The 27,143-nt window shown below is 52.6% G+C and overlaps 12 protein-coding genes across 12 annotated transcripts; 6 read left to right on the plus strand and 6 right to left on the minus strand.

Annotated features, from left to right (window-relative positions):
* The first annotated feature begins 506 nt into the window (after positions 1-506).
* On the plus strand, positions 507-1,997 carry SEPMUDRAFT_147358 (mitochondrial carrier). Its single transcript, XM_016904247.1, has one exon. It carries the CDS (start codon positions 514-516, stop codon positions 1,810-1,812), a length of 1,299 nt encoding a protein of 432 aa, XP_016763600.1. The 5' UTR covers positions 507-513; the 3' UTR covers positions 1,813-1,997.
* A 161-nt stretch (positions 1,998-2,158) lies between these two features.
* On the minus strand, positions 2,159-3,565 carry SEPMUDRAFT_147359 (Thioesterase/thiol ester dehydrase-isomerase). The gene is made up of 2 exons (XM_016904248.1): positions 2,420-3,565; positions 2,159-2,325 (listed from the first exon to the last, which is right to left on the minus strand). The coding sequence occupies exons 1-2, from the start codon at positions 3,521-3,523 to the stop codon at positions 2,281-2,283; spliced, it is 1,149 nt and encodes a 382-aa protein (XP_016763601.1). The 5' UTR covers positions 3,524-3,565; the 3' UTR covers positions 2,159-2,280.
* Positions 3,566-3,933: 368 nt separating this feature from the next.
* SEPMUDRAFT_60364 (N2227-domain-containing protein) lies at positions 3,934-5,273 on the minus strand (the record flags this gene model as incomplete). Its single annotated transcript, XM_016909523.1, has 2 exons — positions 3,934-5,149; positions 5,203-5,273. 2 exons carry the CDS (start codon positions 5,271-5,273, stop codon positions 4,021-4,023), a joined length of 1,200 nt encoding a protein of 399 aa, XP_016763602.1. The 3' UTR covers positions 3,934-4,020.
* Positions 5,274-5,501: 228 nt separating this feature from the next.
* Positions 5,502-6,016, plus strand: SEPMUDRAFT_114576 (uncharacterized protein; the record flags this gene model as incomplete). Its single annotated transcript, XM_016901099.1, has 2 exons — positions 5,502-5,720; positions 5,795-6,016. 2 exons carry the CDS (start codon positions 5,502-5,504, stop codon positions 6,014-6,016), a joined length of 441 nt encoding a protein of 146 aa, XP_016763603.1.
* Positions 5,508-8,116, minus strand: SEPMUDRAFT_80244 (RA-domain-containing protein; the record flags this gene model as incomplete). The annotated part of the gene is made up of 5 exons (XM_016910238.1): positions 5,508-5,720; positions 5,795-6,447; positions 6,518-6,748; positions 6,797-7,029; positions 7,081-8,116. The coding sequence occupies 4 exons, from the start codon at positions 8,114-8,116 to the stop codon at positions 6,424-6,426; spliced, it is 1,524 nt and encodes a 507-aa protein (XP_016763604.1). The 3' UTR covers positions 5,508-5,720; positions 5,795-6,423.
* A 3,091-nt stretch (positions 8,117-11,207) lies between these two features.
* SEPMUDRAFT_147362 (uncharacterized protein) lies at positions 11,208-13,144 on the minus strand. Its single transcript, XM_016904249.1, has 2 exons — positions 11,983-13,144; positions 11,208-11,918 (listed from the first exon to the last, which is right to left on the minus strand). The coding sequence occupies exon 1, from the start codon at positions 13,006-13,008 to the stop codon at positions 12,025-12,027; it is 984 nt and encodes a 327-aa protein (XP_016763605.1). The 5' UTR covers positions 13,009-13,144; the 3' UTR covers positions 11,208-11,918; positions 11,983-12,024.
* A 240-nt stretch (positions 13,145-13,384) lies between these two features.
* Positions 13,385-14,813, plus strand: SEPMUDRAFT_161658 (uncharacterized protein). Its single transcript, XM_016907950.1, has 2 exons — positions 13,385-14,659; positions 14,738-14,813. Exon 1 carries the CDS (start codon positions 13,505-13,507, stop codon positions 14,609-14,611), a length of 1,107 nt encoding a protein of 368 aa, XP_016763606.1. The 5' UTR covers positions 13,385-13,504; the 3' UTR covers positions 14,612-14,659; positions 14,738-14,813.
* Positions 14,814-15,244: 431 nt separating this feature from the next.
* Positions 15,245-17,779, plus strand: SEPMUDRAFT_36887 (FtsJ-domain-containing protein; the record flags this gene model as incomplete). The annotated part of the gene is made up of 2 exons (XM_016908652.1): positions 15,245-17,038; positions 17,168-17,779. The coding sequence occupies 2 exons, from the start codon at positions 15,245-15,247 to the stop codon at positions 17,777-17,779; spliced, it is 2,406 nt and encodes an 801-aa protein (XP_016763607.1).
* Positions 17,780-17,941: 162 nt separating this feature from the next.
* Positions 17,942-18,309, minus strand: SEPMUDRAFT_114581 (uncharacterized protein; the record flags this gene model as incomplete). The annotated part of the gene is made up of 2 exons (XM_016901100.1): positions 17,942-18,074; positions 18,140-18,309. 2 exons carry the CDS (start codon positions 18,307-18,309, stop codon positions 17,942-17,944), a joined length of 303 nt encoding a protein of 100 aa, XP_016763608.1.
* Positions 18,310-18,620: 311 nt separating this feature from the next.
* On the plus strand, positions 18,621-21,486 carry SEPMUDRAFT_80257 (uncharacterized protein). Its single transcript, XM_016910239.1, has 3 exons — positions 18,621-19,342; positions 19,417-19,818; positions 19,869-21,486. Exons 1-3 carry the CDS (start codon positions 19,151-19,153, stop codon positions 21,309-21,311), a joined length of 2,037 nt encoding a protein of 678 aa, XP_016763609.1. The 5' UTR covers positions 18,621-19,150; the 3' UTR covers positions 21,312-21,486.
* Positions 21,487-21,755: 269 nt separating this feature from the next.
* Positions 21,756-25,925, minus strand: SEPMUDRAFT_161660 (uncharacterized protein). The gene is made up of 3 exons (XM_016907951.1): positions 25,861-25,925; positions 24,916-25,805; positions 21,756-24,853 (listed from the first exon to the last, which is right to left on the minus strand). Exons 2-3 carry the CDS (start codon positions 25,394-25,396, stop codon positions 22,434-22,436), a joined length of 2,901 nt encoding a protein of 966 aa, XP_016763610.1. The 5' UTR covers positions 25,397-25,805; positions 25,861-25,925; the 3' UTR covers positions 21,756-22,433.
* SEPMUDRAFT_26642 (uncharacterized protein) lies at positions 21,764-22,123 on the plus strand (the record flags this gene model as incomplete). Its single annotated transcript, XM_016908415.1, has 1 exon — positions 21,764-22,123. A coding segment is annotated over one exon (360 nt), but the record flags the coding sequence as incomplete, so codon positions are not given.
* Positions 25,926-27,143: the final 1,218 nt, after the last annotated feature.

Consider the following 27,143-nt stretch of genomic DNA (forward strand, 5'->3'; position numbering starts at 1 on the left):
ACGTGGTCGCGATGGGCCCGAGGCTTCAAAACAAACAAAGCCGCTTCCATTCTTGGCGCAGCGGCAAGAGCCTCAGCATCGCGAAGACCTGTCTCATAGAACTGCTGCCAGTCCGACCTCACTGCCACGAGCGGGCATAGTTTCTTCTGTTTTCGAGCCCACGCAGCCTCGAGGATGTGCTTCTATGTGGGATGTATTGGATGGTACATGACAGTGCAAGTCATTGACTTCGGAGTGGCGGGAAGATTGTTCCAGCTGGGCCTGTCATGGTTTGCGCTGCTTACCTAAGTACACGAGTCAGTTTCCATGTCTGCACGTTCGGGAGTGAGGCCGCATCATATTCCCATGGGCATAATATGATATTCCCTTTCACATGCACCTACGCTACCTAAGTTACACGCAGAGCACGAAACACACGCACTCACACACTCACAAATACTGTTCCAGCAGTGCCATCCACCGCACCCACGCACCACCACCCCGACGATATATGCCGACGCAGACAACGAGCTCATGATCCTAGCCCGTGTGGCTTCCTACTTCAATGCGACAGAGAAGCCCGTTGATGCGCCTCTGAACTACATTGACCATGGCGAGGACGCTGCAAGACGGTCGACAGAAATGCCATCCCAGAATACCCGAGACCTCCAGCCCGCTGTGTCCCTGCCAAAGGCTCTAGAGGTTGACCAGGAGGATGACCGTCCTCCGTTCACTCATGCCATGTTGGCTGGTGGTTTGGGCGGGTGCTTGGGAGACATGTTGATGCACAGTCTGGATACAGTGAAGACACGGCAACAGGGTGATCCACACATGCCGCCCAAATATACCAGCATGGGGAACACGTATTGGACGATCTTGAGGCAGGAAGGCATCGGACGTGGCTTGTATGGAGGCGTCACGCCTGCTTTCGTCGGCTCGTTCGTGGGCACCGTCATCTTCTTTGGATGCTACGAGAGCAGTAAGAGGGCCATGATTGACTACGGCGTGACGCCAAGCGTGGCCTACTTTGCGAGTGGATGGTGTGCCGACTTGGCTGCTAGCCCACTGTATGTGCCCACGGAAGTGCTAAAGACAAGACTCCAGCTACAGGGCAAATATAACAACCCGTACTTCACGTCGGGCTATAACTATCGGAGCACCATGCATGCATTCAGGACCATATACCGCATGGAAGGATGGCGAGAGCTGTTCTCAGGCTACAAAGCGACCCTTCTCCGAGATCTGCCCTTTTCGGCACTACAATTCACATTTTACGAGCAAGAGCAAAGAATGGCAAAGGAATGGGTGGGACCTGGCAAGGAGATTGGGCTGCCTTTGGAGATTCTCACGGGGGCGAGCGCGGGTGGCATGGCCGGTGTGTTGACGTGCCCCATGGATGTGGTGAAGACGAGAATACAGACAGAGTTGGACCCTGAAGTGGTCGCCAAGGCGAGAGGAAAGTCACCAACATCAAGCAAAACCGAGGGCACACCTGCCAGGACAACGACGCCCCCGACGCACAGAAAACACAGGTCGACGCCAGCTTCGCCTTCGCCGACCCAGCGCAGACCAATATCGACCTCCGGCCCGGGCACAGCGCTTAAGCACCACGGACTAGTGCCGCTTGACACAGAGTCGGTGTACAAGGCATTGAAAATCATCTATCGCACGGAAGGTTTTGCAGGCTGGTTTCGTGGCGTGGGGCCTCGAGGCGTCTGGACGAGTATACAAAGTGGGACCATGCTTGTGGTCTACCAAAAGCTCCTGAGATGGTTCGATGCCAATCCACTGGTCAAAGTCGACCCAGAAGATGGATTGCGGGGAATCAGTTGAGCGGCAAATACCAGAGGCAACAATGTACAATCAATCAATCAATCAATCAGATGCATAGCACGGCGCCTGGGACAGACAGCTCTTGGTATAGAGCCTCTTGCAATCGCTTACCTTATGTACAGCTTTATTCTCTACTACTACAGCACCTCCATACATCACTTCTCGAGGCAATTACATATATGAGCATTTAATGCCCACTCTGATACGTACCATTGGCGATGCAGTGCACGCCATATTTGAAGCAACAAAAAGCATCTGGTATAAGGTATGGTGGTATATCTTAGTCATCATGCCAATGACCAAAAAAAAGCACACGGCTCCTTTTGATCCACCAGTCACCTTTCCCAATCTAACTATTCCTTATTCCCCAGAAAAGAACGTGTCTCCTGGTATAGTACACTGATGACATTGTTCGCTTAGTATATCTCTCAATAAGAGGTACATGTATCAAAGGTAGGTATCTCTCCATCACAACTTCGATGCTTTTGGTTCTTGCTTTAATCGCACCACACCCTAGATAGAACACATTTATCATTAGCAATCATTCGGTACATTAGGTACGCCGGATGCACACTCATTTTTCCTTTTGATCTGGAGCGGAACTTACCTCCTGCGTACAACTGGCAACCAATGTCCCATCTCTCGCGAAAATTCTCTGATTGACGTATCCCCTTCCGTCACCGGCCCAAGGCGTCTCGGCCTCGGTCAACAGCCACTCGTCGGCTCGGAATTTGCGCGGATTGTGAAAGTAGATGGAGTGGTCTAGACTGACCATCATCCCGATTTCCGGTCTCTTCTCTTTCAGACCCACTATTTGTCCATTGACAATCTCGAGCGCGTTGAGTTGGTTGATCAGGTCGTCGTCCATATCCTCGACTTTTCGCAGAGTTGCAAGATCCATCGTCTTCAGCTTTGCGAGGATATCGCTCGTAACGAGAATCTCCTTCTCCTTCTGCTTCGGACTCGCGCCCGTGTCTTCCGATGGGGCCTTTTCGTTGGTCTTCGTCAGGGAGTCGTATTTCCACAATCGATGCGTCCTTGCCACCGTGCCGATGAAGTACGAGTCGCTCATGTATGCGAGAGCAGAAAGATGTGATTGTGTCCCGCCCTCTTCGCTAATCCTGCCTTTACACTTGATCCATTGTCTGGTCCTCTTCTCGTGCGCGTTCGTGGAGTCGTTATTCAATATCCCCGCGAGTTGCGTGACGAAGGGACTTTTCGCTCTTGCCAAGAGATCCATACCCTCGACCTCTTTTGCATCAGGAATCTCCGGCATCTCTGCTTGATGTTTCACCGTCTGTTTCCCTCCTGATCCTTCTCGCATGAATGATAGAGTGGTGGTAAAGATCGGTTGGCCTCGCTGCCTCGCTTGCACGGTCCTGGTCGCAAAACTTCTCCCTTCACGGACATGTTCCACGTGGTAAATGACGGGAATGTCGGAGCTTCCGTTCAGAACAAAGTAGCAATGCATGCTGTGTACGAGGAAATTCTCGGGGACAGTCTTTTGCGCTGCGGCGAGGCATTGTGCAATGACTGCTCCACCATAGATTCCTCTCGCTCCAGGGGGATGCCAAAGGGGCCTTGTGTTCGTGAAGAGGTTGGGGTCGATGTCGTTCAAATGTGTGAGCTCGAGCACATCCTCGATGGGGGCTTTGTCGTCGGAGGGTGGAGGGGGTTTGATGAGCGTGGCTTTGATTCGTGAGTGAGACATGATACGATTGCTGTTCTGTTGTTCGTGAGAGTTGGCAGCCGGTTAACACAAAGGAAAGAAGAGTAGGAAAGAAGAGAGGTCAGGTACAGTATGTAGTAATAGTAGAAGACCTTCAAGTTCTCACCTGGCGAAGGAAATTCAGTCAACGCGTGTGAAACAGTACGCACATGTCAAGGATTGGTGACAGCCGCCGCGTGCATGACGATGAACCGAGGTTCGGCCTAATCCGGCAGTTACCTGAAGAGGTAACTGAGCCGACGTCGATGAACCGGACCTGCTTTCGGTCGGCAGAATCCGCCGAAGCACAAGTGCGAGCAATCACCGGTATACGTGCGGATGGCAGCCAAATTTTGTCGTGTCGTATACAACTCGTCGAACAAAGGATGAACCACGAGCTTGTGAGCGGACATGTTTTCCGAGGTGATAACGGCAGCACCTCTGTGGTGAGACAACTTGCCTCTGATATGTACATCTACTTTTCCGAGCTCAGTTTTCCTTCAGAGCTTCTTGGCCACCCAGAACATAGGACGGTATACGTTCTGGAGCATAGATGCCGGATTTTGTATGTAGCCCGTGGGACTGGCTGGCTTTTGCTCGATCATCTCAAAGCCGTACTGCTGAACAAGAGCTACCACTTCGTCATGTGATAATTCAAAAGATCCGGGTTCGCCAATGCCATTGTCTCCTTTACTATGGTCATGAGAAGCCATCCCATCTTGTTTCTCATGCGTCGCAGGAGTAGGGGCGGATTCAAAGTGCCAGAGAAGAGGACCAAGGTTGATCCAAATGCCGCCTGGTTTCAGGCAGGTCCTTATCGTCTCAATATAGCCGATCAAGTTTGGCGCAGTATCTATAAAGAAGCAGGTAGCCACTGCGTCGAAGAATTCGGAATACTCTCGGCGTCGGTATACGGTGGAGAAGTCGCCAGCAGTCATGGACATGCGATGACTGTAGTGTACACCTGATGCTATTTCCGCCTGTGCCTGCTCGAGGGTGGTCACAGGATTTATATCGGGTATGGCGACAGATTGTAGTTGAGCCGAACGCGTGATATGATTGCTGAAGTTGAGAGCCCATGGATAGAGTGTGTGCTTACCAGCCTGCTGGATGCAGTTGAGAACATAGTTCGAAGCCAGAAGCTGATGATAGGATATCTCATTTCCCTCCACCGTATAGCCCGCTGCACAGATGTCAAAGACCAGTCTCCCTAACCCAGCACCAGGTATAAGCACTCGTTTTTGGTGGCGCTGGGCTGCCGGAATATGGAAGTGCCGTGCAAGGGCGTCGAGTATGGGCGAATATGCAGCATGTCGCTCAGGCAAACCTTCGCGAGACCAGTCTCGGTACAATTGTCGTATGGTAGACCGCGCTTTATCGAGGTCATTTGGTTTTGCCGCACCATGCCAGCTTTCGTCGCCAACTTCGAGGCCGAATTGAGCAGGACCGAGTTCCACAATGGCCTCTGCAATGCTTGCATTCGATTCAATGGCGTGGTCCACAGCTTGGAAGGTCTTGATTAGATCAAACGGCGGGGAAGAGAGCAGCTCTATTTGAGGAGCCGGAAGCGCATAAAAAGACTGTCGGCGGAGATGGGTTATATGATAGTGTGCTGCACGACGATACTGCCTGAAATGAAGTAAGGAAGGTGTCCGTGAGACGAATACACCTACAGAACACACCTGAAGGAGTCTAAGGCCGCGAAAACGACGCGCCTTTCTTCAGGGTCATCTAAAGGGTCAATTTCTGGCATATCCTGAGCCTCTGTGGTGTCTGGAGGGTGTCCCAGTGCCATACTTGTTGCAAGAGAGGAGTACGGCGATGGAAAGTCAAACAGATCCACGCAAAAGCCAACGTCGGGTGGCTGCCGAGCAAACATGGAGCTAACTAGTGGATTCCGTGCATTACTGTCTTGTCGTTGTCTTGTCGTGTCGAACAGTCCCGAACCATCGCATCTCATAAACATACCACATTACCGATAATGGCAGCAGATGCAAGCAAGCCGCCTGTGGTCAATGGCCTCGAGTCCAGCAACAAAGCTCTCGAATTAGCAATCGACCTTCCTCACAGCCCTGGTCTCAGGCTCAACGTGCATCTCACCATCCTCGCAAACTGCATCATGCTCTTCCTCACAAGTACAAGTTCAGAAACTGGACCCGGCGCGGTATCCATGGGCAGTTTTGTATACGCTCTGCCAGATGTGGGTCACTCCCTTCTTTTTCTTTTTCTCAAAGAACGATCAGTTTTGGAATCAAAACTGACAAAATCATTCAGCGATACAACCCAACACAGCCCATGAGCACAGCATTATACACTGCGCCTTCATCGCTGGACTTTACAACTCGCATGGCCAAAGTGTTGACACGCCGGCTGAAGAAACCTTGCTATGTGGGCAGCAGCATCAATCTATCTACGGCAGCGGGAGGAGGTTCCGTAGACGAGGAAATGGATGCATTTCGATGTGTGGTTGACACGGTCGTTTCAGCAGCGGCGTGAGATGACCGTGTGCACATACCTCCTAGGTTTTGCAGAAGAATGAAAACACTACTGCTGTGTGGGTACTGGCGACTTATGAATGAGTCAGGAGAAGAAGATTTGTTTGCTGGCGGCCGAGCATTCTTAAATGCTCAGGTACTATGTCTACCCTACGGCAACCAGCTGTGCCAGAAGTAGAGTGACGAAAGACGATATGACTCAATATGGCAGAAATATCGCCATTACCATTATGGCAAAGGACAATCAGCTCGCAGAGATGGTATCGTGAATCGTCGTAGTATGTCTCACATCAATACTGTGCAGCCGGTGCTGCCATGTTGCATGTCCTACAAGTGCGGACTTATCACGCACTGTCTTCCGCCATGTACGCTATTTCATCTCGAGATCATCGTGAGCAGCGTGACCAATCACAACACACCACCAGGTACTTGCTGTTGACGTTGTCAGCTTTTCAAGCTCCCAGAATCAATCATTACAGAAACGCGAGTCAGTAGTGCTCACCTTGGGTTCTTGTGCGTGAGCGGGCGCGCCAACTCCAGAAGTGTTGCTCCAGCCTTCTTGTGGCGAAGCATGTCTTCGCAACATGAACATTGGTTTTCGCCCCTCTTTGTCCAATTGCTTGAACAGTAGGAGAGGTTTCTCTTCGAGACCCAGACACCGCTCTTGGTCGCCATGTACAATGTAGAGCGCGTATTGCCGCCAGTCGTCCGTGATATTGTAGCGTTTCAAAGCCTGATAGGTCAGTACAAAGTCCAGGCGCGAGAAACAAGGACCACTTACAACTGGTAGCACGACGCGACAAGGATCCTCAATGCTAACGCGGAAGCTTTTGAATATCTCCACCTGCGGGTTGTCTCTATCCTTGCCGGGCTCTGGTGTTGCCTCATCTCGGGGGCTAGGGGTTGGCGCTTGTCTTCGTGATCGGTCTTGCTGCTGTCGTGCACTTCTCGGGGGCTCTTCTGCAAGTGTGCTGGCTTGACTGTAGTGATTATTGACGTACGAAGCGTCGTTGTCTGTGATGTACCCTCGTTGGTTGTGTTGTGGAAATGAGCGAGAGGTGCTACTAGGAGGCACGTGTGTGCTATAGGCAGGGCTTGTCGGACTGAGTTGGTGACCATGCACGCTGTTCGGGCTGGTCTGACTTGCCATGCTTGCTGTAAGGTGGCTACTGGCGGCCATAGCCGCAGCTGATGCTTCGAGATGACTTCCGCCATCGTCTCTTATCTCTCGACCTTGAGGCGTTGTGCCATGAGTAGGCGAATTCTGCCTCGGACCGTCCTTGTTCAAAAATAGCTTCTTCGTGGAGAACTTCCGACTGAGCGAGCTGCCCTTGTTCTGAATTTGCTCCATTAATCTGTTTGTAGGATCCGTCTCGCGTGGGGAGGGTATCGTGCCTCCAGACGGATCAGGCAGTGGTGTCCTCTGGTCCTTCACCAATCTCATGATCGGCAGCGTCTCTTCCCTCAATTTCCTATTTTCGTCCGATATCCTGTCCAAGTAGTCTCTCATGCCCTTCAGTTCCATTTCTGCCGACTGGATTCGCAGGTCTCGTTGCCGCAGTGACTCTATGATGCGAGCAATATCGTCCTGGGTAGCGGTCATCTCGCCCTTCTCGCCTTCGGCCGACAGAGGTATGTAGTCTCCTTCTTCGATCTTCACCCCGGCGCGCATCTTCTGCTCATACACTGCCTTCAATATTGTGAGTCTGTGGCCCACGCTCACAATGCCCAGCTCCCGGAGTTCATCGTGCCCCAGTGCTATCAGTGCCTCGCCGTTCACCCCTTCCTCCACGAAGCGCTGGCCGTACTGCTTCAGTGCCGGAGACAAGGCAGCCACATAGTCTGCAACCTCCTCCTCCGTCCATTGCGTGATTTTGCCTGTCGGACTTCTGCCCTCTCTGTCGGCCCAACCTTGCGTGGTCGGTGTGTCGTCGCCGTCCAGCACGGAATGATCGTCCTCGGAGTCTGAAGGGTGGTCACTCTGGTCGTCATAGGTGGTGCATAATGTTGGCGAAGTGAAGACGGAACGCTCAAATTCATCGTCGGCCTCCGCATCGCTATCGTACGCGCTATCGCCCGCCTGTCGCGTGTACTTGTCCATACCGCTCTTTTCCCCGTCCACGGCCTCGCAGGTCGCAGGCTCGACGGGCAAGGGCTTTTCGTCGCGCGTTATTGTGGCACTTCGACTGCGCTGCTGGGTGAAAACGTGCGGCAGATCTGTAGCAGACGCTCCAGGCTGGTGCTGGAGAATATGCTGGCGCTGCTCAACGCGGCTGCCGAAGCTCGCGTCAATGGGCGTCGCCTGAAATTCGGTCTCGGTTGGACTGACCTGGTCGATCGAGTTGCGTTGCTGCACAGCGTACAGCTGCTGCTCCAGCGAATCTGCAAAGTCGGACGACTGGAATGCGCGCAGTGGCAGCGGTCCAATCGTAGACGACGTTGCAGATGCAGCGGAGGTGATGGGAGCAGTGCCGGTGCTGTTCGATGACGAGGGCGTCGACAGAATGCTCAAAGCGGCTCTATTGGCGGGAATGTGAGAGGCCCTGTGGGAGACACGCGCGAGCCAGGACTTGTGGTGTTGTTGGCCTTGGCTGCTGTGATGCCCGTTCGCTTCGGTCGAGGTCTGTTGTTGCATCGAAGGCCACTGGGAATCTGGGACAAACCGCCCAAGTGGATCCTCGCCTCTGGGCCTCTTCTCCTCCTCCGCCTGCTCCTGCTCCTGCTGCTGCTGCTGCTGCTGCTGCTGCTGCTCCTCCTGCTCGTCGCGGGCTCGCTGGCGGGGCGGGGCGGGCTGGCGAGCTCCACTGACGGGCTCAGGCTGGGCGGCTGCGGCTAGAGTCGATCCAAGGCTCCTCACGCCTGCAGACGACTAACAGACGGACGGGCCTTTTGTTCAGCGGACCACATGTATGATGGATGCGTCTTCAAGAGGGATTATCACATCTGATGCCAGTCGTGACATGGCGTGCTCTCAGCGAGAGGTGCAGTACCGGGCAGGCAGTCCACAAGTACCTACATACATACGCCGCTCGACCCCCAAGACGAACACACTAGTAGCTACAGTACATGTAGGAGAACACTACTCGAACCGACTCTATAAAGTATAATCCGTGCTTGCTTTGGTTGCGGTCATCAGCACAGCTGCGCGAGCCTCGCTACCGGGTAGATCCCTGTCTCGACTTGCATAACCGCGCCGTCTCCATGGATTCCCTCCCTCTTTGCTCTCTCTGGGCCTCTGTTGGCGGGCAATGGGCGTTGGTTATCCTTTTTGTGGACGCCGGTATCGATACGCTACCTCCTACCTCCTAACCTAGAACTACTCAGGTAACTACATACCTTACCTTAGGAGGTACCTACTGGAGGTACTGACTGGAGTCTACTGAGTCTACTCCACTGTACGCCGCGACATTCTTTGCTGCTGAACCGACCTTTTCCGCCGCAGGCTGCAGCTGCCAGCGTGGCATGGCATGGAATTGCACATTTGCTGAGCACCTGGAGGTAGCATCGCATTGGGAACGGGGTCTTGTCTCCTGGTCGGCGACTCCAAACGCCATCTTCCCATCACCATCACCATGGCTTGTTGTACAGTACCACCTGTCAATTGCAGCACCCTGGTGGTCCAGCACGGCCGCCGGCACGCTTGCAGCACTTGTGCAGGAACAAACACGTCCCCTATACATGTCAGGTACCGTTATGCTTTCACATTTACACTTTCTGGTCTCGACGCCTTCACACTTAGACAGCCCTCCCTCCTATGCGATCGACAGGAGCGGGTTCTGTGAGAATAATAACACGAATAATACTAATTCGGAGACACCTCCCACCTCGATCGTTGTGCCGCGCGCCTACCGGTAGACATGATTGTCGAGTCTGTCGACCACGCCACGGACTCCGACGGTGAGGTACACTTGACGGATGTGGAGAATACAGCACTCTGGGCAAATGGCAGGAGCGCAGTCTTGTTTGGTTCGGTTTGATTGAGGTGATCTTGGTCACCGCCCACGTGTCTATGCTGCCTGGAGGCTGGCAGTGCCAAAGTGCCTGCCTTCCAGGCTTCCACCACCTTTTGCACTTTCCACCTTCCACCTTCCACTTTCCACACTTAGGAGGTACATGTACCTACCGGTACCTTATTGTCCAATTGTGCCAGTTCCAGTTGGTCGATCACCGTTTGATGTCGGCCAACCTTCCCCACTCCACTCCGAATTCTCTCTTCGCCTCGGAGACTTCCACTTCGCCAGCGCATATCGCGCTTTTGTTCTCCCTCTCCACACGTACCTCCACCTCTACAGGTACCTAGGAGGAATCTACTAGGTAATGTACATGTACACACCTGCTACGGAATCTACATGTAGGTACATGTAGGTACTGATATTGCTGACTCGCTGCACGCACTATAGCAACTCAGGTACTGCAGCAGTGCAGCATTGCTTAGGCTGATAATAACCTGGTCAGGCGCATCCCACAGCTACATCACCAACCAAGTTCCAAGTTCCAACCCACCTCTGCTGCCAAATGGTATGCATGCACGGGTCGGTGTTAATCTACATGTATCCGCATTGTAGCGCTCCGAATCCGATGCGCGCAAGCACTAGCCACGAAACTACCTAGGCGCCTATATAAGTATGCATTAAGTGCCACCATATTGCCACTCACAAGGATGTCTCCTTTCGTCGGCGCGACCGACGCTTCTGAACAGCGGCTGATAGGAGGTACGAGCACCACTGTCGTCATCATCATGGACCTATACATGTACCTCTGTGCTCCAGTCGACTCTACCCGAGCGAGCTCGACATACCTAATAGGAGGTACACTGCTAGTGACTGCTACTGTATATCTCTCGGCACTAGGAGTCACGACTACGCGGCCCACTTCAATGCCTCCCTGTCCGGTGTCTACCATCAAGGATGTTGCTATGTTTAGACCATGCCTTAGATGTCATCATCATGAAGACCCACGATATCAACTGCACTTTGCAGATCCTCACACAGGGCTACGATCGCACGACGATCGAACCTCATATGCCTTGACGACGTGTCAATGCAGATGTTACTTGGCAATTGCCGCAATTCGACAGCCTTTTGCGTTGTCGCTCGGTTCAACCATGCATTTCTATTCTACTGCCATAAAAGACTATCGAGATTGAATATGACGCAAAAGGTTGCCAAGTGGTTCTTAAGGCTTGAGTATAAGGGTTTGAGAGTTTTGGTTTGACATCCGCTGTATCTCCTACTTCCGTATGCTTATGACTGAACTAGCATATGCTATTGCATGCCATCCCGCACCTGTCAAGAGACCAGGTTGTTCGCCCGTCTCCGGATACTTCATTGTTGACCCACGGCATAGGGTTGGAGGTTTGCAGTGTTACTCTAGGTACCGAGCGATCATTGAAACCCGACCATTAGACTCTGTGAAGCACAAAATTGCTACTACCTAACCTTCGACATCCAATATCTCTGCTTCAGGCGAAATTTGCCATGTTTCTGCAAGAATGTGTAGACTTGCACTTTTCACACGAAACCGGCCGACACGAGGACAAATCCCGCTTCATTGTGGCTCATCCGCGCGGATGTGTCAAGCCGCTCAAGCGATGCAGCAAAGAAGGTGAAGTTTGACCCGCCTGGAACGGAAACCTGGTCTTCTTTGTATGATGATTTTGAAGAAGTCACGGCAGTAATTATTCCACCGGGAAAGAATTGCGTCTGCCGCACGTTGTGTGGGCCGATGTAGCTGTGCTGTTTCATGCCGTGAGCCGACATGAAAGGGGTACAGCCTGCCAATCTGTGATTCCTCATCCGATGAATCCACAACTTGTTGAAGATGGAATGGTAGTCGCCTTGAGATGACTTGATCTATATCGAAAAGATCATGGTATACGAAGTGCTCGCTATACTTAAATGGATCTGCCAAATGTCAGCTGCTATCCATGGCATCTAGGACTTTAGATAGATCAGGGCGAGCACTCACATCTACGTGCAAGTGCCCCAGCAAAATGTGCTCCAGAGAGTCTTACACGGCGCTATAACCTCCCCGATTGCTGCCATTGCCCATCTTGCCAGCCACTCCACTCGTCCAGTCCTTCACGATGTATGGAATGTCACGGATGGTATCACCGTGCGGCACCAGATCCCAACCTCGTGCTCCGTAGCGGTTGTAGTTCAGCCATGAACCGAAGATGATGTAGCTCGCGATGAGCAAGAAGGCAATGATCAGGAACCATGTGAAGAAGCCCCAGCTGCCCTTCTTGTTTTTTGCGGGTGGTTGTTTTGCGTCTTCGCAAGCGTATTTCGTCTTCCAATCCAGCCGCAGGACACCAAGATCTCCTTCCTCCTTGTAACTGATGAATTGTAGTGCTTTTCCCGCATCCAAGTCTGGAAGTGGTTCGTCCTCGCCCTCACCTTCGCCATCATCTTCTCCCTCGCCATTCGCTCGTCTGTTCATCTGGCCGTACGAAGCCACATCCATGAGCTTCTCTTCCTCTTCAAAACCTTCTGTTCCTTCCTTCTCCGCATCACATATGAATTCGACAATAGCCTTCTGCTTCTGCTTGACCAGGACACCACCGTGCAGCTCCACTCGCAAGCCTTCACGCTTCGAGTCTTGGTTGCTCGAGCTGTGCTTTAGCCTCGTGACCTTGGGAGCAAGGTGATCACCGGCCAGATACTCGCCAGCGATGGGTATCACCTCGACCAAGCCTCCGTCGTTCTCGTCATTGTAAACGCGCTTGACACCGCACACTTGCGTACCCACAGGACACGAGTGCGCCTTATCACCTTCCTTCGGTTTCTTGAGCTGCTGACATATGTCGATTGTCCAGGTGGTATTAAGGTATCCTGGCGGTTCCGGTTTTACCCAGTGCACGTCTTTTGGCCCGCCGAGTGCTTTCAGGTTGAACTTTTGGTTGTCTGCGACAATGTTCTCACAGTCAAGTGTGACTGCTGATATGGCTGCTGGAAGGAGCAGCCATGACGTGAGAATCGAGATGGATGGCATCGTTGCCTGGAAGTAGGAGTGCGGGATGGTACTTCCGGTCCCGTGGTTGGAGGTTGTGGTCAGAGGGACCGCGACAATGCTGGATTACCTAAGTAGGTAGGCGTGGCGCGGATCGTGATGAGTCGGTGCGGTACCATGCAAGATTGAGGTGTAATCGCGTGAGAAAGGAGCATTCGCGATAACATGAAGGATTAGGAAAAGGTCTATGTCGCGAAGAAGGGTGCTGAGGATACCTTACCAAGCACCTCCTAGATACATTAGGTAACTATGTACCTACGTAGGTTTGGTACCTTCATTAGGTAACTAAGGTACCTCACTGGCTATGGAACCTACCTAGTACCTCCATTATATATATATGACTCTACGGTACCTTACATGTAGTCGTCTGTCTGCTCCTTTCACACATCCGAAGACCTCGCTAAGGTATCAAAAGCAACTTCAAATTCATCTAGATCCATCGACGTCCGTACGAACCCGCATTATCCAATCGAACTTAATGCCCACCATGACAAGCCGGAAATTGCCCTTCAATCCACAGGAGAACAGCCGTCTAATGAGACTACCACAAGAGATCAGGGACGAAATCTATGGGTATCTCTTTCACTCGACTCGCTTCTGCTTTGGCGAGCGGGCGGTCGGTCTCATCGACCTTGATACTCGTCGAGTCGTTTCAAGGAACAGAGGCAAATCACTTGCTCTCTTGCGAGCATGTCAACGAACGCACGCTGAAGTAGGTTCCACATGGCTTGGTCAAGCACTGTTCCATTTTGAGGACCCGAAAGCTCTGCTTGACAAGCTGGCTGTCGTGGATGATGCTATCCGTAGCCAGATCAGATACGTCCGCGTGTCGGGAGATACATGTGATGTCGAGTGGGGCTACGATGACTGCTACTATCGCACTGCTCAAGTATTGAAGCTACTGCCTTCCCTGCGTCTCGAGAGACTCACTGTTCTGGGCCCGAAGTTTCATCGTGCATGCTACGAAAATCTGGACTCTTTGATCAAGTATAGTGATGGCTGGAAAGAGCTCCATTATATTTCTCACAGTTCCGAAATGCTGGGCTTCCGAGCTTTCTTCGACACCGAACGTCATACACGTTTGCCTCAGCCAAAGTCCTGGCAGCAGGAGCTGGATGAGCGAGATGGACCAGAAGCGCGGTCGGTGGTGACAGTATACCGCAGCAACAGCCCGACCAGGGGCTCCATTCTAGATGCCACGAGGCGCACGCTCTTTCAGCAGCAAATGGAAGCGGATCAGTCGGCAAACGCATATGGCAAGACAGAGGACATCTCGCTCATGGCGCCTGGAGAACGCGAGAAGGAACTTCTGGTCGTCGTGAGGCGTGGCGCTGGCGTCGACTATGCTGAAAAGAATCCAACCTCTATGCTTCCGATTGGCGATATCCGCGACGACTCTCGTGCGCAGACCTGGACCGAGGTCAAGGCGACTTCGAAAGCAATGAGTGCGGCATATCGCGATGACTATGACTCCGATTCCGATTCGGATGAGGATTCGGATGAGAACGATGAGGGCGAGGTATTGCTGGACGATTACAGCGATGTCAATGAATACACGTGGCCTCCATTCCACTTTGTAAGGTAATGGGGAGACCTAGGTTGTTTGCACTTGTGCAAATTTCATGATTGTAAGGTAAGCATTCTCAGGTTGCAAAAATACAAGTAAGGTAGGTATAGGAAAGAAAGCTGACAGGTACCTACCTATGCGTAGAAACACGGGCTTTATTCTCGCGAGTGGACTTTATTGAGGCATGTCATCTCTTCCTCAACCAACTGTAAATGCGTCCGGCCGGGACTTTTTTATGGCTCCATAGCAATATGATACAGTAGATATAGCTCTAATGCATACCTGAATGTATAATGTAGAAGTGATGCTACATGTACCTTATTGATGCGTCTTTTCGGGAATACTCCTCGCCGTCGTTGAAGTTCAAGCAATGCCGTATACCTGAGTGGAACAGCGCGGTCGCCGTATTGGAAAACCAAGTAATGGTATGGTACAAGGTACCTTGGCTACCTGTAGGTACATGTACATGTAGGTATGCTAGAGAGTAGAGAGTTGAGAGTTGAGAGGTGGACGTAGGTACCCTTACAAAGCTCGAGCCACTGTGGACTATGTAAACCCTAGCGCTAGCGCCCGTTCATGGCTCCGCAGCGAACTTTTCTTGCTGCTCCCACTCTCTTCTTCAAGATTGCGCATCACATCACCACCTTTGCCATGGCGATCCAGAAGAAGCATGCAAAGGCGCGTCTGGATAAATATTACTATCTCGCCAAGGAGAAGGGCTACCGGTCGCGTGCGGCCTTCAAGCTCATTCAGCTGAACAAGAAGTATGGCTTCTTGCAAAAGTCGAAATGCCTCATAGATTTGTGCGCGGCGCCAGGAGGATGGCTTCAGGTAGCGGCAGAGATCATGCCGCAGAAGAGCTTGATTGTAGGCGTCGATCTGAGTCCGATCAAGGCCATACCGAAGACTATTACGTTCCAAAGCGACATCACAACTGACAAGTGCCGAGCGACGATTCGAGGCCATCTCAAAACATGGAAGGCCGATACTGTGATTCACGATGGTGCACCCAATGTCGGAACAGCCTGGGTGCAGGATGCCTTCAGTCAAAACGAGCTTGTGCTCAGCTCACTGAAACTGGCGACCGAGTTCCTGGCCCCGAACGGGAATTTTGTCACCAAAGTGTTCCGCAGCAAAGATAGCGCAAAGTTAGAGTGGATTTTCAAGCAGCTGTTCAGCAAGGTCGAGCAGACAAAGCCACCGAGCAGTCGTAATGTGTCCGCTGAGACCTTCTACGTATGTCAGGGCTACAAGGCGCCCAAGCATCTGGACCCAAAGTTCCTGGATCCGCACTACGCTTTCATGGATGTCAAGGAGAAGAGCGAGAGTGCTGAGGCGAAGGTGTTCAATCCGGAGAAGAAGAAAAGAAAGAGAGAAGGGTATGAAGAGGGTGACTGGACGCAATTTCACGAGGCCGCTGCATACGAATTTGTGCAATCGCAAGATCCGATCGAGATGCTGGGAACGCTGAACAGGATACACTTCCGACGAGATGGCGAAGATAGCGTCGCACAAGCTGCGCTGGACATGATGTCGGAAACCACCAAGGACGTGCGAAAGAACTGCGAAGACCTCAAGGTCCTTGGCCGTGCCGACTTCAAGCTGCTACTTCGGTGGAGAATAAAAGCACGAGAGCGATTTGGGTTAAAAGAAAAGAAAACAGGACATACGAAGGCTGTTGTGGAAGAGAAGGGCGAGGGCGAGGTTGGCGAAGAGGTGGCAGTAGTAGAATCCATGGACGATGAGATGCGGCTACGGGAAGAACTCCAGGCTCTCAAAGACTTGCAGGACAAACACAAGAAGAAGGAAAGGAGACGCGAGAACGAGAAGAAGCAGAGAGAGATCGTACGCATGCAAATGGGAATGACCACGCCCTCAGAAATCGGAATTGAAGCTGGCCTGCAAGGCGGTGATGCGGTCTTTCAGTTGCGAGACGCGGATAAGGATTCTTCCATCCGACGCCAAATCACAAAGGGCCGCATGACTGCCTTGATCGAGCCGGAGAAGCCACAGCAGGAGTTCAGCGAAGAGGAGGATTCGGACGAGGATGGTGACTTGCTGGAGAGAGAGTTAGATAACATGTACCAACAATATCAGGAGAAGCTGGAAGATCGTGACACAAAGGCTCGTGCAAAACGTGCGCGGAAAGAGGCTGGAAAGAATAGGGAGGATGCCTTCGAGGGCTTTGGTGATGATGACGAGGTCGCGGACAGCGACGCCAGTGATGATGAGGTGCTGGTACAGGACCAAGACGACTCGGACTGGAGTGACGACGAGGAGGAGGAGGAAGGACTTACAACGAATCTGCAGCCAAAGCAAAAGGACGGTGAGCTCAGTAGCAGAGCTGCATCATTCTTTCAACAAGATCTATTCAGTGGCATCGATGGCCTTGACGAGGATGAAGACATGGATGATGTCGACAAGGCACGAGATAGTGGTATCGATGTTACCTCTCCAGACCTTGCTGCTGCGGCAGAAGATGTCGCAATGGAGCGGTCGGACTCGGAGGCCGAAGACGAAGGGGCAGACTCAGGATCAGACATCGAGGACGTGGCAGCAGATGAAGAGGAAGAGGACTGGGAAGAAGGCACGACACGAGATCAACCCGACAATGAAGGTCGTCCGAACATCGACATTATCACTGCTGAAGCCATGACTCTGGCTCACCAACTGGCCACTGGCAAGATCACCAAACAGCAGCTTCTCGACGACAACTTCAACAAATACTCTCTTCGTGATGTTGACGGTCTTCCTGAATGGTTCTTGGACGATGAAAACAAGCACGCTCGTCCGCAACGTCCCGTAACGAAAGAGGCTGCTGCTGCAATCAAGGAGAAGATGCGGGCTGTCAACGCCCGGCCCATCAAGAAGGTTCGTGAAGCGAAGGCGCGCAAGACACTCCGAGCAGCAAGACGTCTGGAAAAGCTCAAGAAGAAGTCGGAAGGTCTCGCTGAAGATGGCGAGGGCACGGAACGGGACAAGGCGAACCAGATCAGCAAACTCATGGCTAAGGCGAGCAAGTCTGGGAAGAAGAAGCAGCCTGTAAAGGTCATTCGTGCTGGTGGGCAGAACAAGGGCCAAGGAAGACCACGAGGAGTCAAGGGTAAGTACAAAATGGTCGATGCACGTTTGAAGAAGGACGTGAGAGGGCTCAAGAGAGCCGACAAGAGGAACAAGAAGAAGTAGATGTAATGGATCCCTTGGCATTGCTTTTGCGAGTTCTCAAAATCAAATGTGAACTTGAGGTGCATGTTATCTCCTGTTCTTGTTGCCAGGGCGAGATGACTCTCCCCACTTCTCAGATCTCGTGACCTCAGTGGATTGTGCCATTTCCATGACTGTGGCCTCTCAAGAGTTGTTGATGGATACGGTGCTATCCTCCTCGATGAGAACATTGTGGTCCTTGCCAGCAGCCTGTAAAGTCTCCAAGATCTTGGCTGGTGCCGTGGCGGCAAAGCCCATGATGAGGTTGTATTCATGTCTTTTTCCACACATCAGCAGTTGCGCAAGCAGGTGGATCTGGAGTATGTAGTGGTAAAAACTTACGAGATGAATCCGCCAGCATCAAGCACATACTTCTTGGCCTCCTCGAGGACCGAAGCAGGAGTGCCTTTCGGGTAGCTTATGATGATTTGCTTCATAGGCTGATCTGCAGCGACGCCAAAGATCGCCAGAAAGGTGAGCACGATGGCGCTGACGAAGATGAAGAACTTCATATTGGAGCAATATGCGGTTTTGCTAGTAGTGCTGTAGTTTCTGTAGTTTGGATCTTCCGTGGTGTGATGTAGGAGGTACTGTTCGAGGTGCAACCACTTCCCTTTGTGACAGTTATCCTGTCGCCTGAGGTCCAGACCTGATATGCGTCATAAACCTTATCAAGCGAGTCGATCACGTGCGGAGAACTTCACTTTCTACCTAAGGTACCTACATGTACTTCAAGTTTCTGTTTCTACACAACACGCAACAACGTTCACCCCATTTCAACATCTTCCTCTATCACGACGACCCCGCCGTCCCCCATACCCAAGACAAGCGCATATTGACAGCCCAACCTCGACGCGTCACCATCACGAAACAATTGAGACGGACGCCTCGCGCCGCAAGACCTCTCTACCAACAGCACAGCACAGCACAGTGCAGCGCAGCGCAGCGCAGGGACTGCATTGCCAGAGTCGGCAATCTGCAGAGGGATCATCGCTGGAACACTTAATTCCTGTTACTCTGTTGAATGGTGAAGGCGTGGACGAGATAGACGACTGGTCAGAAAGAGCTTCGGATTCTTGCACTGTGGATAGTCCGCTTTGAAGCGTGCTGCGGTTTAGCTAGCAACCTGACTACACTTCTTGCACAATTTGTCCTCATCGAAGGGCCAAATACCTTCGCGCCGCTCGCATTGAGCTCAGTGTTGCGTGCGGCGCCGCTGCTGGAATTGCACGTGCATGTGCCAGTCCTGTTGACCGGTGTCACCTGCTGTCTTGCTAAGTCAAGCGGAAATCTTATCCGCAGTAGCATACTTCTGCATCGCTGTGTGCCTCTCTTCTTTTGCGTGAAGTCACCATGTCTTCCCGGTCCCCTCGAGGTTCTATCTCCGGCGGCTCGTCTGCTGAAGTGGCCGCCGACTTTGAAGAATCTTTGAAAGACCTCCAAAGCAACAACAGATACGAGATCAGCAACCTGACTGTCATCGCGAAAGAGAACACAGAACATGCGCAAGCGATCTCCCGAGTGCTCGAAACCCATATCAAGACGGTAAGACAGGCCTCACGTGACATGGTATTGTGCTATTTTTGGATTCAATAGGTGCTGATCAATTAACAATGCAGACTTCGCCGACGCGGAAACTTCCTGCACTCTTCGTCCTTGATAGCATTGTGAAGAATGTTGGCACACCTTACACTGTGTACCTTGGCCGTAATCTCTACAACACCTTCATGGAAGCCTACACCCTCGTCGATACCGCAACAAGACGGCACATGGACGCTATGCTCAAAACGTGGAAGGAGCCTGTGCCAGGTTCAATCGATCCTCGACCAGTGTTTCCCAGAGAAACGGTGCAGCCGCTGGAGAATGCTATGATCAAAGCGAGGGCGGCGTTGGAGAAGATCAGACAGTCGCAAGTTCCATTTCAAGGCACAGCAACTCCACCGCAGCACAACGGACAGTATGCAAGGCCTCCAGTTCAGACTCCCCAGCAGTTCTACCCAGGCTACGGTGTTCCACAACAAGTATGTCTACATGCCATCTTCGAACTTGTCAGTCTACTAATGCATAACAGCCCACCCCTCAACAGCAACCGCAGCAGCAGTACGCCTATCAGCCGCCACTGGCCAACTTGACGAATGATATTGAGAATGTGAAGCGTGACATCGATTCCCTCATTCCAAGGTTCCAATACCAACTTGCCGCCACGCCACACGATATTGGACTGCAAACTCAGCTGAGCGCCTTGAACCAATTACGCAACCTGCTCAACATACAGCGTGTGAGCTCCGTCGAGCTGCAACAGATCAAGCAGCAGGTTTCATCATTGGCTCCAGCAGTCCCTCAGTTCCCGCAACAGACTCCTCAACCAACTCCGCAGCAATGGGAAGCACCACCACCACCCTTTCCTCCACAATTCCCCCATTCGACGCCAATGTTTCCTGCGGCAACTCCACAGCATCAGCCTTCAGCATCGACGCCGCACCTGTCTGCAGATGCATTGAACGGATTGCAAGCACTACTAGCCAGCGCACAGCCGCCGAGCACACCTCAGCTGCGTGCTGCGGTGCCTGGCTTTCAGAATGCGAGTCATTCACAGATGAACGCAATCCAGAACCATACCGCTCCCGCACCTTCACAGAATGGAGCAGCTGATCTCATCGCATCTTTGACGAAAGCCGGGCTCATCAATCCTGGCTCAAATCACGCGCCGAGTACGACGACTGCCTCCCCTGCAGTCACTGCACCGCCGCCTATGGATCCTACTGCTGCGCTGCTGAAATCGCTGAACGCACTGCCACAACCGCCTTCGCAAGCTGGCACACCGTCGCTGGTACCTACATCTCTTACAGCGCAGCGACCAAACGTACCCATCTCAGCAGCTGCCCTGAAGGTGTTCAGACCAGAACTCGTTACATCGATGTATGATGCGTTCCCCAACCAATGCAGCACATGCGGCCGACGGTTCCATGCCACGGAGGATGGTAGACAGAAGAAGAGCCTCCATTTGGACTGGCACTTCCGTACCAACCAACGTATCGCAGATCCAAACACAAATCGTGGACACCATCGCAATTGGTTCCCGGACGAGATGGATTGGATCAGGCATGTCGAGTTTGACCCTTCGACAACTACCGCCACCGCAGTAGATACTCAAGAAGCAAGCAAGACACAGAAGAGTCCAATGGAACAAGTTGTGCGTGCTCCGGCTGGTATGACAAAGAGCACCTGCAGCATCTGCTACGAGGATCTCAGTAGCACGTATTCCGAGGAACACCAGGACTGGGTGTTTGCGAATGCAGCGTACATGAACAAGAAGATTGTTCATGCGTCTTGTCTGGCGGAGATGACCAAGTCACGACCGCCACCTAGCGCAGACAGAGGTGCATTGGCCGCTGCTATTGCAAGCGTGAGCGCAGGACAGAGAGAGCGCAGTGCAACACCGGATTCGCTGTTGGGGAAGAGGAAAGCCGAGTCAGTCATGACCAGCAATAGCTCCAGGATCAAGTTGCAGTGAGAAGAAGAAGATTGATTGCATTGCATTGTACTTAAGTCAGGCTCTTTGTATGATTATAAGCGTGGCGCTGGGGAAAACACTTGTACATGGGCTGCGATTATTGCACTACCAAGTTAAGGTATACCTTGGTAGAGAGCAACATGGGCAATGGATATGCCGAGCATCGGCCGAATTCACACGTTCACTCTCCCCACCAGCTTCCTGTACCTATGTACTTCTAATTGTTCATCTCGCTTCGCGACACACACACACACTCTCTCTATCTCTCACACACACACACACACAAACACGCACAAATCTAGAATCACAGCCCACTTTTGAAGATCACAACGACAATGACAACAACAACTGCCACCACCACCACTCCAGCCCAATCAGCCGCACCTTCTTCTTTTTCAAATCAGAAAAAACCCCCCCAAACCAACCCCCAAAAGACTGTTCAAACCGACTTCTCCATCCGCAACCCTCACTGGTCATATATCCACCTCGAACACATGCATTCCACTTCCACTTCAAGTTCCATCTCAAATATCAATCAACAAGAGGGAAAAGAAGAATTAGATCCCGTGACGGCGCAATTGCACCTCTCTGCTGCTCTGTCGGCATTGCATGGCTTGCACGGCTTGGCCATCCCCATCGATTTGCTTCACATCACAGGCCAACAGGTCTGGTTGAGAACGCCTGCTGATGATCGAAGTGCGGTGCTTGCAGCTGTTGGCGGATGGATGAGTAACAGTGGCGATAGATGGCGCATCAAGGGCTGGAGTCACTGGAGCGCGAGCGCACTCGGGCGAGATGCTGGGCAGGACTTGTTCGACGCTGCCTGAGCATAGGAGGTATGAGCGCAAGCGCAACTATGAGCACGATGGAAGTACAGCAAGGCGGCGCTCGAAAGTAACCAGAAAAAAAAATTAAAAACGCGCATTACAAGCACGTGTGATACTGGCCATCTAGAGGCTCGTGGGCGCATGCCATGCGAGAATTAGTACTAATACAGCATTCATGCCCATTTTTCCTGTCCCAAATGCTGTGCTCCGCCTGCCTCATACCATACAGCCCCATTTATCAGCCCGTACGCTGAAAGTATTGCAAAACGCCAATGTAAACGACGGAAAGTGGACATCACTCGCTCGCACCTTCCAGTAGCCCTAGTTGACGCATACGTTCTGGGTTCATGCCACCATAATTGGATCGATTGATCGACTTTTCTTGCTCGTCTTGATCAGGACTACCGGTGGTCGGGGGTGTCGCTGTCTGCCTTGGCTCTCCGTTGCGTGATTCGGGACGACTATGCGATCGCGCTGCGCCTTTGATGGAGAAGCCAAGTTCCTGATCGGTGCCTGACATGTCATTTGCATCGTCCTCGTCGTACATCTGGGGTGCGCCTTGCTCGCTTTGAGCAGATATGTCGTTTGCAGGCGGAGGCGGCGGTGGCGGGCGAACAGCGAATTCCTCATCAGACTCCGTGCGTTGCTTCTTGGCGAGGCCCTCGTCCTCGGTAAGACTTGTAGGGTCATCTCGTCTTCGCTTTGATGCAGCAGTCGCATCGGAAGGGGTTGCGCCGAGGGCATCGTCCATGTCATGGTCTGACAAACCATCATCATCTGCTGGAGGGGGACTCAGTACTGCAGGAGGGGGTGAGCCGACAGGAGTCTTGCTTCCGTCTGCGTTCTTCTCCTTCTTCTGCTCCTTCTTCTCGGCTCGCTTCTGATCGGAAGCGGCCTTCTTCTTCAATGCTTTTTCGAAGAACATTTGACACTGCTTTTTGACGTCCTTGATCTTCTTGTCACTGAGTTTGTTTGGATCTTCCACCCGCCCTTTCCTGAAATCCGACTCCACCACTTGTTTGGCGAACTCTTTAGACCAGCGTTTCACGTCCTCTTTTGCGAGTTTGTTCTTGTACTTGCCTGACACATGGGTCACATGTGGATGCAGGGTGTTCTCGTACAGCTTCTTTTGCTTCTCCTCCGGCAACGCCCGCCATTTATCTTGCTTGCGCTCCTTCTTCTTCGGCGTCTCGACCGGGGTAGGAGTAGTGGACTGCTTGACCAATTGCTCTGGTTTGGCAGCGACAATATTTTTGATCAGATCTTGCAGTGCCATCTGATCGGTGACCGCTTTTGGTGGCGGCGGCGGGGGCGCTGCGTTAGCAGGTACAGTCGGACGCTGCCAAGTGGTAACACCTGATTGTGTGTAGTAGTATGTGGCTCCGTTAGCCGCAGTGGCCTCGAACCAGCCATAGGGTAACACGCCCACAGGCGGCGGTGGTCGGAATCTCGGCGGGGGCCGTGCGAAGGCGGGCCGAGCAGATGCACCTACTCGTGGACCAGTCGGCGCCACTATGCGCTCTGGTGACTTTGACCGCGACCGAGACTTACTCCGTCGTCTCTCGCCGTCCCGTCTGTCTATCTTTCGGTCTGGCACAACGGCATTCGGATCACGCTTCACGCGCGGTATCCGGTACGCGATTTCGAGCTTAGACCATGCCTCCATCAGTTCCTTGGCCCGGAATGCCACCCTCTCATCCTCGCTTTCTGCCAAGGGCCCAATGGCTTCCTCGATCTTCGAATCTTGAATCTTGTTGCGCGTGAGACGTGGCATTGTGTCCAAGATGTCAAGGATCTGAATGCACACGTTGGTGTCATCGGCGAAATTGGCTAGAGCGGTTTTGAGGATACGGTAGCCATGAAATCGGACCACTCGGTGGCGGACTTTTTCGTCAGTCGCTCGTTGTATGCGGGTGAGCAGCTTCACGGCAATCCACTTTTCTTTGCATTGCATGAGCGATGACATGACTTTGTTGACGCCTTCTTCGTCCAGACCCCTAGGCTCGACGTTGTTGACGTATTCTTCGTCATCCTCGCTCGCCTTCTTCTTGCGAGGGCGCTTAGCGACAGCAGTATCCCATGCGTCGGCGTCGTCAATTCCGAGGGCTTCTATGATCGTGTGGGACAGCTTCGTGGCGCGTTCTGTCTGTGTCTTGCCACCAATGAACCCAGTACAATTAGGCTCGTCGCAGTAGCATGGCTGTGGATCTGCACCATATCGGTCGACGTTGTAGTTGAAGACAAGTTCCTCTCCAGCGTGAATCTTGCGTTCGGCAAAGATTCCCATGCGAAGTTTGTCGCCAACCACCCATTTGTCAACGTAGCAGTTGGGGTTGCAGGAGTGATTGCAAAATCTGCCCAGATTGCCTTTCTTCGTGGCATCTACGAATTCGCCCTTGGAAAGTGACATAAAGTAGAAATGCTTGATGCCTTCCTCGTCGTACTGGTGCAGGCGATTTCGAAAGGTTTTCTCGCCAATCACCTCGCCGATGTACTCGAAGATGAAGTCGTTAGCTTGCAGTTCAGTATTCGCACGAAGGCCATAGCCTTTCTTTTCTGTCTTGATGACAGAGACGTTGGCGTATTGCTTATGCTGGAAACGTCGGTTTTGACAGCCCGCGCCGCAACCACAATCACCCACGCACTCCATTTTGGTGGCGCGATTGATGCAGTCGGTGTCCTCCCCACAGGCATTGTTGGTTTGCGTGGCTGGATCTGCTTCATCGTCAGCAAAGCGCACTAGAGTGGTAGCCTAGAGTCTGGTAGATACAACTTACCCCATTCCTCAGCACAATCGCACTCGAGCGCATGTTCAGTCGTGCCCAGTGACTTATTGGCATACGTGCACTGCGGTAGAACATCGAACGTGCGCTTGGACTCGTCGGTGCTGTCATCGTGGTCAAAAAACAGACGGGGACTTCGTTTTTCGATCTTGTGCGAGGTGGAGCGTGAGAGCTTTGGCGGCTTGCCAGGCTCCAGCTTGAGTGTTACGTCTCCGCCAATGGTCTCTTCATTGTCAGACTTGACGGCCGGGGAGTCAGCGCTGCAGTGTGTCTTGATGGGTGACCTGGACTGGCGCTTGAGACTGGCAGGAGTGCCACTCCCGCTGGCAGAACCAAAGAGCTCCTTGGCCGCCGCTGCCAGTGCAGGTATGGTGTCCATGTCTGAGTCGTCCTCCTCTTCTTCCTTGAGCTGCATTCCTTGCATGCCTCGCACCTCCGAGTCGACTCTCTCGTGGTCGTTCTGGGCAGCTGCCATGTTGGTGGGTTGCTGACAATGTGGATGCAGCAGACGAGTGTCGCACGCGGAGGTTCAGATCACAGCTGCAGAAGATCACGATCTTCAACACCGCTTGACAACAACACGAGCACACAAGCGCCGGCACATCCACTTCTCATGTCTTGTCGATGCGAGACAGCGCTCTTGTCGAGAGTGCGCTTACGGGATTCCTAGTGAGTGCGCGCGGTGGAAAAATCATTCATCGGTGGCGTGGGCGTGGGTGTGGGCGTGAACAGCGCTCCGCCGCGGGCGATGGTGGCGGACGGATCCAAGGGAAGGAAACGGATGTCGTCGAGATTCGCGGTGCGGCGCGCGGCGGTGCGGTGCGGTGCAGTGCGGTGCGGTGCGTCGTGGTGGAATCTTGCGAGCGAGAGAGTGATTGATAACACTTCTTTACGTTCAGTACTGTACTATGAAGACTTGATGGGAAGGAAGGTGGAGACCTCTTTCCGTACCGGCTCCAATTGCTCTCTCTTCAGTCTTCAGTCTTGTGATGCGCCTGTTGCAGTGGGCAGGGCGATTGGGTCAAGAAAAGACGCGTTGGGCAATAATGTACATAGCAGTGATTAAGGCAATACTGTAGGAGTAGCATACAAGTCTTTCCTAATGGCAGATTGCAGCAGAGCCAAAGCGGCAAAGGCACTAGTTTACCCGTCTCTCACTCGCCCTCATTCACTCACTCACCCTCGGGCACGCACACACGCACACCCACCTCGGGGTAATGACCACGCGCATGCTCCAGCCAGCGGACACGACTCCCACGCGCATCAGTACATAGCACACCTCGCCGTACTCTCAGGAGCACGGCGTGCGGTATGCCATTGACGATGGAGATGGTGCCTCAGCTTGCCATTATTGCTCCCATGCCAGCACACGTCAGTCTGCAAAGCCACCGCGTGCTTCTCGACAGCAAGCGCAAGTCGTCGGTACTTGTCAGAAGATCTGAGATACTGCTCTGGAAAGCGACATTCCCTCGAGTCCGGTATTTTAGGTAACTGCAAGACCGCATCCTACACCGCCGATAGGGAGTCGGAGACTCGGTTGGACTGCAACAAACTCGATAGTACAATGGTTGTAGCGACTGATATGTACGCCTGCTGCGCAAAAGAACGGTTATTCAGCGGCCCAGGGCCAAGGTGGATATCTTTGAGCGGTCCAGCATTGGTCGTGGCCTGCGTATGAAACTAAGTAGCAGGAGAAGGAGCCTCATATGGCCGTGTCTAGTGAGTCCACTTTTGGTGGTTAGTAGAGTACAACTCACAGATATCCATTCTCCTGCGTCTCGAGACGGCGAGCCGCCAGAGCGCACAGGCATAGTAACGAAGTACTAATTTCGAGCGGTTAGCCATGCGAGCTGCACCAACGATAGGCTGGGACGGCTTTTCCTGAGGGACTGCGCGAAGCAGAGCAAGTGCAGAGCAATGCAGTGAACAAGCAGGGCCCGCCTACCTGCCCGACGTGATACCCAGGCAGTGTAGAGTGTAGGAGGTAGGTACGGTACTTGTTGATGTTGATGAATCGATGATGATTTTACTATATTATTATTATTATTATTATTATTATTGTTTCTTCACAAAATTCCAGCGACCCAGAAGAGCGGCAGACCTAGGACGGGAGTTAGAACTATAAGGTTGGACGCGGGGCGGGCTCGCCCAGCAGCTGTTCCAACTTCACGACTGCCGAGCGCACTACGAGTGAGTACCTTAGTGACTGAGGTACTACCGAT

This window comes from Sphaerulina musiva (genome assembly GCF_000320565.1).
Source record: "Sphaerulina musiva SO2202 unplaced genomic scaffold SEPMUscaffold_2, whole genome shotgun sequence".
Taxonomy (NCBI): Eukaryota; Fungi; Ascomycota; class Dothideomycetes; order Mycosphaerellales; family Mycosphaerellaceae; genus Sphaerulina; species Sphaerulina musiva.

Excerpts from the sequence above, each read along its gene's own strand:
- SEPMUDRAFT_147358 (XM_016904247.1), top strand. The coding sequence starts at position 514 with ATGATCCTAGCCCGTGTGGCTTCCTACTTCAATGCGACAGAGAAGCCC.
- SEPMUDRAFT_147359 (XM_016904248.1), bottom strand. The coding sequence starts at position 3,523 with ATGTCTCACTCACGAATCAAAGCCACGCTCATCAAACCCCCTCCACCC. Across the intron at positions 2,326-2,419 it reads TTGCCAGTTGTACGCAGGAG|GGTGTGGTGCGATTAAAGCA; the intron begins GTAAGTTCCGCT and ends TGTTCTATCTAG.
- SEPMUDRAFT_147362 (XM_016904249.1), bottom strand. The coding sequence starts at position 13,008 with ATGCCATCCATCTCGATTCTCACGTCATGGCTGCTCCTTCCAGCAGCC.
- SEPMUDRAFT_161658 (XM_016907950.1), top strand. The coding sequence starts at position 13,505 with ATGCCCACCATGACAAGCCGGAAATTGCCCTTCAATCCACAGGAGAAC.
- SEPMUDRAFT_80257 (XM_016910239.1), top strand. The coding sequence starts at position 19,151 with ATGTCTTCCCGGTCCCCTCGAGGTTCTATCTCCGGCGGCTCGTCTGCT. Across the intron at positions 19,343-19,416 it reads TCGAAACCCATATCAAGACG|ACTTCGCCGACGCGGAAACT; the intron begins GTAAGACAGGCC and ends TTAACAATGCAG. Across the intron at positions 19,819-19,868 it reads GCTACGGTGTTCCACAACAA|CCCACCCCTCAACAGCAACC; the intron begins GTATGTCTACAT and ends AATGCATAACAG.
- SEPMUDRAFT_161660 (XM_016907951.1), bottom strand. The coding sequence starts at position 25,396 with ATGGCAGCTGCCCAGAACGACCACGAGAGAGTCGACTCGGAGGTGCGA. Across the intron at positions 24,854-24,915 it reads CGATTGTGCTGAGGAATGGG|ATCCAGCCACGCAAACCAAC; the intron begins GTAAGTTGTATC and ends ACGATGAAGCAG.